Source organism: Ptychodera flava, chromosome 13 (assembly GCF_041260155.1).
Source record: "Ptychodera flava strain L36383 chromosome 13, AS_Pfla_20210202, whole genome shotgun sequence".
Classification (NCBI taxonomy): domain Eukaryota; kingdom Metazoa; phylum Hemichordata; class Enteropneusta; family Ptychoderidae; genus Ptychodera; species Ptychodera flava.
Window position 1 is genome coordinate 22,333,685 of NC_091940.1, and position 13,482 is coordinate 22,347,166.

General features: G+C 36.8%; 1 protein-coding gene across 1 annotated transcript in view; it reads right to left on the bottom strand.

Moving 5' to 3' along the window:
- Positions 1-1,714: 1,714 nt before the first annotated feature.
- The window catches only part of LOC139147837 (large neutral amino acids transporter small subunit 1-like), a 49,597-nt gene continuing 37,829 nt past the window's right edge, over positions 1,715-13,482 (bottom strand). Inside the window, exons 6-10 of the mRNA XM_070719049.1 lie at positions 9,635-9,738; positions 9,050-9,146; positions 7,979-8,128; positions 6,748-6,925; positions 1,715-5,452 (exon numbers count right to left, since the gene is read on the bottom strand). Of these exons, the coding sequence (XP_070575150.1) occupies positions 5,400-5,452; positions 6,748-6,925; positions 7,979-8,128; positions 9,050-9,146; positions 9,635-9,738 (582 nt within the window). The 3' untranslated portion in view covers positions 1,715-5,399. The remainder of the gene's footprint in view (positions 5,453-6,747; positions 6,926-7,978; positions 8,129-9,049; positions 9,147-9,634; positions 9,739-13,482) is intronic.

Consider the following 13,482-nt stretch of genomic DNA (forward strand, 5'->3'; position numbering starts at 1 on the left):
CCCCTAACCCCAGATAGCAGTTTAAAAAACTCGCATGTCGTGACCGGTCTCCCATAATCAACCATTTATCGACACCAGAAATTCAAAATTGCCACCATCATTGTGATAACATTATTGGGAAATTTTCAACTTTCCCCAAATTAAGACGAAGACGACTTTATTCGCTACGCATACGATAGATAGTGTAATAAAAATTTGATGGGAGTCCGAATATCTAACCATGACGTGCGCACTGACCTTGAGGATTAAAACGATAAAAACATTCATGTAGAGATGAAAAATACTTAAAAGTTTTGGTTTGTAACAGTTTCAAATCATGAATATTGAAACCAAAGTGGGAGTAGAGAAACCGTGTTCAATGAACATAGACGCAATGCAGTGCGATTTGCAAAAAGGAAAGTTTGACTACTGGGGGCGCTTCTCTTTCAACAAACGGTACCCTTCTACACTTGGGATCTGCGACGCCATTCCGAATGATCATTCTCCAAACTTTCGTCTGCCCTCAGGAGCAAACACTATGAAGGCCTAAAATGCGATATTTTGTAACTTTTTAGAAGGAAAATGAAACAAATTTCCTACGCAAACTATTAAATATATCAGAATTAACACATAGCCCTTGATAAAACACCCCTGTGAATAGCTTTTCAATAGAGTGTCGTCAGTTCCTTGTGACTTTTCCTTTTCAGCCCGTCTTTTCTATTATTGTAGTCTTTCTTTTCTATTATTATAGTCTCTCGCACAGACTGGGGTGGGAGAATGCCGCAGGCATAACTGCGAGCGCAATGCCAAAGACGTAGACACCTCGTGCCTTCGCCTTCCGCGGTCGTGCCTTCGGCACTAGGCTCCCCCCATACCATGTGTCAGAGACTATACCAAATAGAAAAGAACAAGTCATTGACAATGACATAGTCCCCTATGTAATTGGGAATTCGTCACTGGAAGTGACTAAAAATTGAAGTCGATATGATGCAAATGAAACATGCAGTTACCAAAGCCCTGTCTGTGACTGACAATACCCTTATTGGATTGGATTGTAAACAAGTTGGACAGAATTAGGTATGTCACGCCCTGGCTTTTTAAATGTTAAAATTCAAATTAAATGGAAAGAACTGGTCCAGGCATGTCTGAGTAATGGCTCTTGACATAAAAAAGTCAGAACGCCAGATGTGAACCAAAATGTCCTCATGTTCAGTACAGAAAAGACTTCCTATAATTAGCTATTGATACTGTTAAAATTAAAACTCATTTCTTGACTGGTAAATCTTTTTATGATCAACATCTGCAGCAAGTGTCATCAGATTTAGTGCAGTCATTCAGAATATAGATCTCTCATTACTCATAGTACATTATCCTTGTACCATATTTGAAGGGCATTGGGTCAGACATGACCGAGATATCTGCATGGACTGAAGGATGGACAGAACCCAAACCTTAAGCCCCTTGGACTTCATCCCGAGGGACTAAAAGGCACAAGGGACCACCGACAGTCCAAATAGTTCTGCGTGGCACAGCTGTGTGTTACCGGCTGTAGGCCTCCCACCATCAAATGTGCAAGCCAGACAAAATGTTGCTGGAGTCAGCGGTTTTGTCTATGGCAGTCAGCATGGCTGGGGTGGCAGGCTATAGACGATAACACACAGCCCTGCCACGCAGAGCTACTTTGCGAAAAGAGACAACTGCATCGCACAACAGTGAATGGACATGCCACAGAAGATAAGGCAAAGTACCATTTATTAACATTTTCTCTTTTCACTGATACACTTTTCAAATAGGTACTTTGAGATCAAAAGACATACACAATAAATTGAATGAAATGCCAACTTTTTGAAAACCCTATCAGAGATTTTAAAGATAAACGCGACCATTGCATTGCAACACACTTTGATTAGTTCCATGAAAGTCACAAATAGTTACATTACTGGTAAAATCTATTGAATAAAACAATCTGCAAAGACTACAATTTTGTGTCATAAGTATCACCTAGTACTATGACAAACAGTCATTCATTCAATGACAGAAAATTAATCCAAATTTAAAATATTCTTGAGAAACTAAATCTTCACTTAATAAGACACTTACTAAAACAGAAGCTGAGACTTATTAAAATATTCCTTTCTTAAAACTATTTTCTTTTTTTGAAACAATTCCATTAATATTATTACTGTATCGTTACTGTGCTACTTTGCCGTCACAGGCATAGTTTACAAGAAAGAGAGTATTGGTGTACTATGACAGTGAGGGCGCACATTGTGATAAAGAACAGGGATGCATGCTCTTGATGAGGTCATCGCCCACGCAGCTCCTCTCTCACTCAAATGGAAGAGCCTGATTATAAGTGGAATAAGCCGTGCTCAGGTGGTGATCTGCTGGTGCGCATGTGCATACCCGTAGATTACTGCTAATCAAACAAGGTGGGTGAACTTTCTTCGGAAAACTTATGTTGTAACAAAATATGTGTGAAAAATTGAAACCTATGAAAAAAGATGAAAATATTTGAAGATGTATTGGAAAAGGGAAAAAAGTGTGGATGTTGTATTCTGAAATGGTCCAAGATACGGCAAGACATTACAAGACAATTATTCAGACATGTAATATTTTTGGACATCATAGGTCAGAAATTGCATTAATTTGCTTATTGCAGAAAAAATCATTCATCTAGGAATTACAGTAACATTGCATTATTTCAATTGAAAAATCTTCACAATCCAAGTTCTATCGTTTTCGCATACACAACACCAGAATCAAGCAAGGTATCTTTCCGAGAAATTTCAGTAGTCTTCAAAATGCATATCTAGATCTACAACTGACTGAAAAAAAACCCAGGATTACTGTTCACGACAAGTACGATGCCTGCTAACGGAAGACAAGAAAACAAAACAGCACGCAGCCGCTGGCCATAAAAGCCAATACATGCAGCACTAGAACATTCAAAACTGTACACCTAAACACTTATACAACTTCAAAAGAGGCTCCTTCTGTACAGAAATTGGAATGACCCCATAGTGACCTCGAAGTCAAAATCAGCCTCTTTCTAGACTACTTATTTTTTTTAAACATTTGACATTTGTGCATTCGAATTGGTTCCCCTCTACTTTCATGGCAAACCAGATAAAAATTAATACTTTGGAGGGTACACTGTATCAGAAAATATAAATTTATCTTCCATTATAAGTTCTCATGCAAACTCATATAAATTTACATTATAATTTTGTTCTGTATTTGAATTTATTTTCACTGTGGTTAATGTTAAGTCAAACTTTATCACTGTTCTGTACAGAGATCAATTTTCTGCCAGAAAAAATATATTTTCTGAGTTTTAAGAGTTGGTGAAGCACAAGCAGTTGTTGGCATTTTTGCAGTATTCAAATTTGATACTTGGATTAATTTGAAGTTTAATTCATACTCCCGTTGACAATTCATGTCATGTGCGTTGTATTCGCATTTGCATGTACAATATGTATCGTTACAAATATCCAAAAACAAATCAAATCAGCCCATACCACTGGAAGTAGTACTTTGCAAAAGTCACACATATACTTTAAGGTTACACACTGTATGGTAAAATTAAATTTGAAGTTCATGCAATGGCCGATGCAACTCAAACCTTGAACAAATGTTACGCCCCCGATTTTTTTATCACAGGTACATTTTTTTTATTGTTCTTTGTCAAATGATTTTATTTCCAATTCCCTGAGACAGAAAACATCGTACAGAACAGAAAAAGCACCCTTTACTAGAACAGTTGTACTCTAAACAGAAAGCTGATGCATGCCACCAACAATATACCAATATCCTGTACATGGTTTCCATGCAACGACCCACGGTGCCTGTCATGACAGGTGTAGGTACTTCAGCGGCCCATGAAATCAGGAAAAACATTTTTTCTCTCATGATAAGACTGCACATGCATTTACGCATTCATTCTGAATAAATCTACTATCCCTCTCTAAACAGCAAACTTGATTCACACTTTTTTTCGCAACATTTCACAAAGACACACAAACGTGCTAACACATAACACTATGCACAAACACGATTTTTCTCCCTTGTTTTGCAATTTTCTCGGAGATTCTTTCTGGTTTCCGATTTTGACTACTGCCGACAGATGCATCGGAAAAAACTGACAAGTGCATCTGGGAACATAGACGAAGATACTGACAACTTTACAAAACCAAAAAATTGGTACAGACAGTACCGTATGTATCACCAAAAAATTCATCCTCTATGCATGACTATTTATATGCATTATACATTTTAAGAGCTGGCTACCAAATGATAAAATTTGAAATTTTTAAAAGTTTACAAGGATGATTCTATATAAAGATTACTGAAATATAATCAAATCTTTTGTACTGTTACCCTACACAAAAATATAACCTTAAGATGTTATGTCTCTATTCGAAGTCTAGTCAGTCTAGAGCTGTGATTGGTGGAGAGAGTGTAGTAAAAAAATCAAACTTATGAAAACATGTGCTTTAGTTCAGTTTCCAGGCCTGTGGTTTGGTCTACCCTCACAAGTTTTTCGTCTTCAGATAGAAAAGAGACCGCCAGGGACAGCGTGGATGAACTGATAAGATGATGGATAAGTCAACAATCCTGTGTCTTTCCTTTGCTGATGTGAGAGTCTACCATTCTGAGAATTTACTGGTTGTAATAATGGTGAAAATAATTCTAGTGCATTTCAGGTTTTTTGGAGTTTCTGAGAACACACAAGTTTCTAAATTTACAGAAACACCTGGCAGTCGACACAACATTTGTCTCATTTGTGTGTTTATCACATGATGACAAACAATAATCTACTGAAAACAAAAGAAATTGCCAAAATTCAGGTAATGCTGTCCTTTATTAATAATCTTTGGTCGTTTTTAATGCCCAAAAATTGGTGTGTTATTAGTATGAATTGGAGAGCATTTTAAAACTGTTATGGCATTCAAATGTTACACCAGGGATTTGACCCCCTGCAAATTTCCCAGCTGGACATTTTCCAACGCTGTTTTGAATTGTATTTAGGGGTTATTGTTGAGGTAAACCTCCAAGGTCGCGAGGAGGGGTAACTCTCACAAAGACCAAAAACATCGTGGCATAGCCTCCTGTCATGGACGATAATACTTTCATTTGTTAGAATTCGATGTAAATCATGAATTCTGAGGCTTTTGTAATTTTTTTTTTGCAAACGAAAAAATTTTTCACCAGGAACATCTGCGGGATAAGAAGTCTCAAGAGAAGTTCAGTTTGGTTGCGAGCCCACTTAAATGTGAACGTCAAATAAATTAAAAACAAAATCATGTTGAAGTAAAACTGATGAAATGAAAAGAAGCAGCTTGGTAAACGATACTCCATGGTGTGCTTGTTGAAAAAGCTGGTTTCAGATGTTCCACAAAGATCTGATGACGTTAAATTTACTCGGTCAGAGAGACATACAGGCACTTCTGGGTCAATCTGGTGAAATAACCTGAAAGAGAAATAGCACAGACCAAAGTCAAAACAGAGAACATGCATTAGGTAACGGATGATGGGATGTTCAAATTTGTCCAATTCTCTCATGGTCTGGGGTCTCCATATGAAGCTCTTGCTGTAAGAAACTTTTTCACATTTACTTTTGTGCAAATCAGAAATTCAGCTTTTTAGAGTTACAATAACAGGTATGGCAGCCAGTTTGAATTTTAAATGTCAGTAAATGTCTGAGATATGTGTTTCTCTAGTACCAAAATTTACACTTTGACCCTTGATTATTATTCTTGATTTGGTAGGAGAATGGTTGAAAGTTTCAGTGAGGAATGTCTGAGCAAGATTTTATGGTTTTAATTTTTTGAGACGAGATAATAATTTTGGCTATTGCTAAAGGCCCAGTAGCTGTAACTTTTGACGATTTTTTTTCACCATATTTGTTCTGTATTTATTGCCTGTTCTTGTTGTACTTCCAAAAGTATAATGAAACACCAAAATTATTCTGCTTGTCAACACAACATCTATACATGTAAAATGCATTGTTTGTGTTTACGTTTGAACTAATTCAACTCCAGACAAGAATTCCCTTGTCAACAATAACAATGCAGCGAACACATGTACAGGCTGAGTTTACTAGCTAAATAAATGCATATCTCAATATGCGTTTGGAGTAGAACAAGAAACAGTAGACTAGCTGACATTCAAAGCAAATACATGTATATTGAGAAAATCGTCAAAAGTTACACTTACTGGCTCTATGACTATAATTCAATTGAAGAACAATGGTTTTATATATTTTTGCCATAGGGAATGACTGTGTCGAAATACGTTAGTCAACCGTTTGAGCACCAAAGTCAATTTTTGTCACCTTTACAAAATATACCCCAGTCAATTTTTGTCTGATTTTTGCCAAAACTTTGATAAAAAACTGTAGCTGATGAAGTGTGATATCCTTTTGGTCCAAAATTGTCAAAAAACGTACAGAGAAATTTATAAAAATTGGTAAAATTTTGCACTAAAATTTTGGCGGGAAAAATTACAGCACAAAAATAAGCTTGAGCAGAAAGATGACTGGCAGCTTTTGATATCTAAAATGCCACTAAAAGCCAAACTGACATACCAATAACAGAATTAAATTTTCTAACTAAAGAATATTTTCACGTAGTTCTGATATTGCTGGAGAGCAGACTTGAAGAAATTTCAAGAAATTCCAAAAAAAAATAATTTCAAATACATTATACAATGGAAGGAACACCTGTGAAATTTCTAAAAAAATTCAGTTCATTTTGTTTATTTTACCTGAACACTTCTGGATGAAGGCTGGCTTGTTCTTCCACCAAACGAAGATGAAATAGACCGGAACACCGGTCATGAGAATGGCGACACCAATGCCAGTGTCTTTGGGTGCTGCGTAGAAACCAACGATGATTAAGAAGGCACAGGCTAAAATGAATACAATTGGCAGTATCAGGTTGACCTGGTGGTGAAGAAGGAAAAGACCAAGGTTACTCAGTCTGAAACACATCTGATAAAAAGGTTCATGCATTACGATGGTTACACAATTAAAATTATCAGTTCTGCTCCTGTCTTCCTGGTCAAATGACTGGGAACATCTCTAAAAAGGCTTGATGATTTTTTCTGCTATTTTGATTTTGTACGTCAAAAGCGAGTTCTTGTTCCACTCCCCAAATCATGCTGAAAATACCCAGTATTAAGTTTGTTGACACAGCATGTGCAAAATGTACTGTTATTATCTACATTTGAGTTCTAGTCCCGACCAAAATTCACTCGTAAACATAAACAATGTATTCAGCATGTACAGGTTGAGTAGAAAAGTTGAATACTTTGTATCTCACTATGCTTTGGTGAGTAAAAGAAGAAGAGTAAGTGACATTAAATAACAGAGTACTGAAAGAATCCTATACAGGTACAGCTACTGTCCCTTTAAGTGAAATATAGGTACATAAAACAATATGAAGACATTCAAAAGTGTTGAAGAACTTATCTACTATGACTTATTTAAGGTAGTTGGCGCCTCGAAAGTGAAAGACTTAAACTTTTGCTCAAACTTTCTTCAAGAAATTTTTCAACCATTCTCTTTCAAAATCTAGAATAAACATCAGGGGTCAAAGTGCAAATATTGGTACTAGAGAAACAAATAACCACAATTTACTGATATTTAAAATTCAAAATGGCCGTCATCACTGTGTTAACTCTATGAAAAAATAAAATTTTCGAATTTTGAAAAGTAAGCCAGTAAAAAGTTTTCTTACACCAACAGCTTTAAAATGAACCCCCACAAGTGGTATATCAGAAAAGAATTGTAAAAGTTTGAGAGTCCAAATATCTGTCCCCAAGGTGCATTCTACCTTAAATATAGTTTTGCTGGTTATCTTTTTTCTTGAAATGACAGCAGTACAATGAGTGAACACAAAAAGGAGCAATGCCCTCACTATACTTTGACAGTGAACACATGCCTTGAACCACACATCAGTTGGTCAGAGAATCAGGAAGAAGTCAGCGGCAATACCTTGATAGGTCTTGGAAGATCTGGCTTCTTCCAGCGCAGGAACAACATTCCAGTGATGGCAGTGCCGATGGAAAGCCAGGTGATGAAACTAAAGTAGTTGATTAGAGTTCCGATGTCTTCGGCCAATAAATACATCAAGGATAAGAAACACTGGGAAGAGAAATGGTCCAATGAGATTATTGTGGGAGACGTGAATCACATTGGCAACTTGCAATTCATCAAGACAATTGATCTATACCTGTAGTTTCCTTACATCATGTGCAACCAATATTACATCCCGCAGTCACAGTAAAATAAAACATTTTATTTCTCAGTATATTTCATTTCATTGGTAACATTATGATGTAAAGTGTGAAAGTAACGTATTCAAGTGAAAGGAGCAAGGAATAAAAGATTTGTAAACCCCTGTGTGAATTTTATTTATGATCAGAGAGAGCATAGTGAAATCAAAGATCACGGACCAAAATAACAACTTCAAAATCAGAATGAAGAATATATTCCATCAAGATTAAGTGCCAAGGTTAAAGGTAGTGTTCCTGACGATGTTGCAGTATATTCCCAAGCACTACCCTGTATACACCTGGCTATAGCTTCACACTGAACATAACAGGATTACATTCCCTTTTGTTACAGTACGTGCTAAGCTCAGAGACACAGGGTTGTCACCCCTGTGTTGTTGGCATTGTGACTGAGTTCTGTTCCTTGAAAGTGAGATGTACACTGACCCAACTGGTGGTGCAAACTTCACCATAGGCACCACATCTAAACCTTTGTAACACACCTAATGTGACTTGACTCTGTAAACATCAGATATACTTTTCCAACAAGATATTGTGCTGACAACACAATAAATGGTAGTTGTGCATCACACTTCCAAAGAGTACTAGTACGTTGTGTTAGTTATTGTCTTTTTAGTTTTTTACATTTTTCTATTCCTTGGGAAACTTTTTACTGTCTCTGTTTATAATTTATTCATTTTCAAGTCTCACGCCCAGATTTCGCTGTATGGTGCCATTGATGAGTAAATAACCAACCAACCAACCAAACAAACAAACAAAGTCTGATACTTACAGTTAAGATAAGGGAAGGCGTCGGAGTCTTCTTCGATATACTAATCATAGCAAATAAATCTGGTAGTTGGTTTTCACGCGCACCGACAAAGAATATTCTGTTGAAATTGGAAAAAATTTAAAATCTCGTAATGTATAGTAGTAATAGTCTAGTGGATGACAGATTGATCACCACTTTATTTTTTGGTGCGTTTGAAAGGAGTAATGCAGAGTAACGTAGATTGTTGTTTATCATGCACAAATTCAATAGTCTGGGGCAGTGCCATGCGTTGATATTTTGGCATAATTTTCTGTTCACACTTGCAACCAATCTACATTGAGCAAGGGCTGACCTATGGACCCATTTCCTGAGTCCATAAGTAAGACGGTCTGAATTATAACATGGCATTTCCTCAATTCAGTAATCGATTAGCACTGATCTGCAGTGCCAGTCTAAATTCAACCTACAGTGCTGGAAAAGATTACTTCCCTCTTGATTCAGTAGCTCTGTGCATCAGCATTCAGTGCAAATGTGTGTAGCCATAATCTTTGTAGCTTAGCGCCCTCAACATGTATATTGAAAAGTTATTTTGTTTTAGTACTTTACCTTGAGCCAGTCAGCAGGGAACCATTGACACTACCAAAGGTTGATAAGGCCACAAACAGGGGAATAATCCAGGCCATTACACCAAGAGTCCAGTTACCGAAAGTCTGTAATGATAGAAAGAGGTGAAATTAAATGCTTGGTCAAGTTATTACAGAAACAAATTGCCAAATACCAAAATATGAGATTGTAAACTTCCTTTCCACTTCAAAAATGGAAGTTTGTGTCTTTAATCCATTCACCTAGTGATATCATTACAGTAGTTCAAGAAAACAGAATACCTGGGCATAAGAATGGCTTGAATATTTATACTTTAATCTGCATTCACATTGATTTATCTTATGCCATCTTTGAGATGTCCTTGCCATTCAAATACAGGATCAGTTGTTATGGCTGTTTCTCTTGATTTATCATAGAGTCCAAATGTTTCTCTTTGAGTGTCTAAGATTCTACCCAAGCCTTAGTAAAGAGGAACCAGAGATGATCACGAGACTATAACACATTAACAGTACATTATGCTTTTGGGGTCAAAGTTCATCTCTTTTCCTTTGTCTGTTTGAAAACACAAGCATTGTTGTGGTACACCATCAATCCAAAATGCCAACCCTTTTACCATCGCTTCCCCTTTTCGCCCTGGGAAAAACTGTAAACTGGTTGCACTCAACAAACAAAGGCCTTTCTTTGCTGCAATGTACACCTCACTTTCCTTCATGGAAAGTTCACTGATGCATGGTGATCAAACGCTCACGTGCTGATTTCAGTCAAGACTTCAAGAGACTGATCGCAGATATTTAGCACAATGGTGATTGGTAGAAAATGGCTTTTATAAGACACTGAATGACTTGGAGCATAAGCCACTGGTATCGAAATCTGTCAACAAGATCTGATATATGACCGTCTCGTAAAATGGTAAATATCGCAAGGTAAAAGACCACCGGTTCCAGAAAGTGATATTGTCCGATTAGAGACAAAGACCGACTGGCTTGATGTAGTCTGTCTCCATGGTGTAACCATGGTTTTAGAAATATGCTGCAAGTTGTTCTTGAGTCGAATGAGTCACAGGTATGTTAAACATTGATGTCAACAGCAATCGTTATGGCCTTCCCAATTTCACAAAAACGCCGACAATGATCGTTGCAAGTGCAACACTTCACAAATGCCAATTCACAAAAACGCTGACCAGGCCTTTCTGATATCTTAAGGACATCTAACTTGTAAAGTAGCTTGTCTGGTCATGGTAGGTCACATAAATAGTGACCGGTAAGAGATTAAACACACTTCAAATTCGGTGTGGGCTTAGACCTAAGAGCGTCAGACTCTTTAAATGCCAAATTTGCCTACGAGTGTCTGTAAATACCAAAGCAACCCCGCTTTGAACTGGCTTCTTGTATGATCAATGAATACGTGATTATCCCTACAATGCTGTTGAACGGCAATAACATTGGTTTTTTACCAGCTTTGTATTTCTTCTACTACCGAAAATTTTGCAGCTGTTTCGAGGCATTGAAAAATAGAATTTCGTTTGTACTCTAGATCTGGTTTCTTAGACATGCCAAATTGGGGCTACCACAGGATAGGATAGTATCAATCACACAGAAATATGACATAAACTTGGGATCTAAATTTAAACCATATCTAAAGATTTGTGACATCAATAAAGACGCATGAACGAGTGCCAGCTTTCGGGCGTCCTTGCAAAGGTCATTGCTAGTCATAAAACTCGTTAATGCACACAAAACATCAATGACTGGTCCAGAGATTTACGAATTTACAACTTCTAATGTGAAGCAATTGCTGAGGGAGGAAAAGTATGACCTGTGAAACACAAACCGGGCCAGGGCTTTCACCCCGGTTTCCCTGTATACAGGTCACACTATCCAATAAAAAACAATGGGGTATACTCAAATTTGGAGGCAAACAGCTAGTCTTTCAAAGTAACTCTGGGAAGAACTCAGCAGTTTTGGCAAATTCTTGTACATTGTCAAAGAAGATGACAATGATTGCAATTGTAAGACAATTTTCTATGTGACTTGTCCTATCACATTTTTGATTAGATCTCAGTAACTACAACAAATTCATCTTTCTTCATAACGCTACAACATTGCATGTAATAGTAATATTTGAATAATCCAAAAACCTTAGTGCCAAGATATTTTGTCTATATAAGGATTTGTGCTCTTAAAATAAGAAAGAGTGGTTGATGTCAAACCCTCCATCTTCCTTGAACTTTATGCTGACAAAGGGTTATGCTGACAAAGGGTAACAGTTACATTTACAACTGTGTGAAATTCAATGTGTAAGTATGAATAAATATTCAATGGTAATATGGTAAAATGATCTTACGCAGAGATAAAGTTTGATATGTCACTACTCATTCCCTATTTTTTCATCCAAAATAATTCAAACATACAGAAAAGCTCTGACGTGTTTTGAGGTTTCTAGACTTCTCTAACACAGAGACAGGTGAGTGACCTACAATTTGTGACAATCTTTCTGCAGTTCCCGCCAAAATGCTTTGTGATGACTTTTTCAATATTTGTGATTGCCGGCTATGATTTACTGCCAAGATAAAACAGAGATTGCTTAGAAATCAGACAAACAGACTCCTTGAAAGAAAATCCTTGTTCTGAATTGCAGAAATGTCAGATCAAAGGTGAGAGGTTATATGTCATGATACTTTCACTTCAACAAATCAGACATTTGGTAAAAAAAATTGTACAAACTTATATCCAAACATCTCAAAGCATGTACCAGGCAGCAGGGCAAAGGGCAAGCAAGGTTTTTTATTGCTTTTTCTATTTACTTTTTTCAAAATGATACATTGTGCACCAGACTCAAAATATTTTGTGGTATAAAAGCGACTGTTCGTTGGAATGGATAGGATTAAGTGTTGTGAAAATCACTGCTTTAACAATCAACACCAGGTGGTACCAGTGCAGTGCCCTCTATTGTCAATTCACAAAGTGGGTCACCAACATCATTGAATACAAGTACATTACATGTATGTCATTAAACCTGTTTTCTGGGGAGAAAATGTTTGGAATTCTGACAAAGACACAAGCACTGGCCTCTCCCAATTTTGAACATAAGCTCTGCTATCAAAAAATGCAATGGCACCTGTTACCACTGACAACAGGACAATGAGCATCAGACAAAATAAAATATTTCAAAATGATTTTTTCTAAAATTTATTATGTATTCAGGTCACAGCTGACAAAAGTGATAACTGTTCACACAACATTTCTGAATCAGAAAATGAACTGATTGTGAAAAAGATGGCAAGAAATATGGTACTCAACATATTATTTGGACATTGAGCAAGAATGAGGATGCACTGGTAGACAGAAAAATTACGGAAAATAAATATGCCAGCAATCAAAGTGTGACAGGCTGTCATATAATCCTTCCCTATGTATCTGGTCATTGGTGTACAGACGTGATTGCCATATCAAAGACTTTTGCCGATTTGAAAAATATTCTCACAATAAAATAATGTCTCGCTGAAACACTTCAAAAGAACGGGAACTCTGACGATCATAAAATGATATGCAGTGACCTCAACCAATTATTTACCAGTCTGTGTGGTTGGCTTGAAAAAACACTGATGTGGAAAAAAATAAAAGAAGCTGCAAATAAAAAGCAATGTCATGTTGTATTAAAATATCATGACAAATTGAACAAATCCAATCAAGTCTACAAGAGTACAGTAGCCTATGTTAAATTATCCAAGTCGGGTACGACTTCCAATATTGAGAATGCTGACATTGACCAAAGATTGCAATTCAGCTCACTTTCCCACCCAGCTAACTTGCATGCAGCAGTTCAGCTAATCAGCACCAGTACAAATCTCT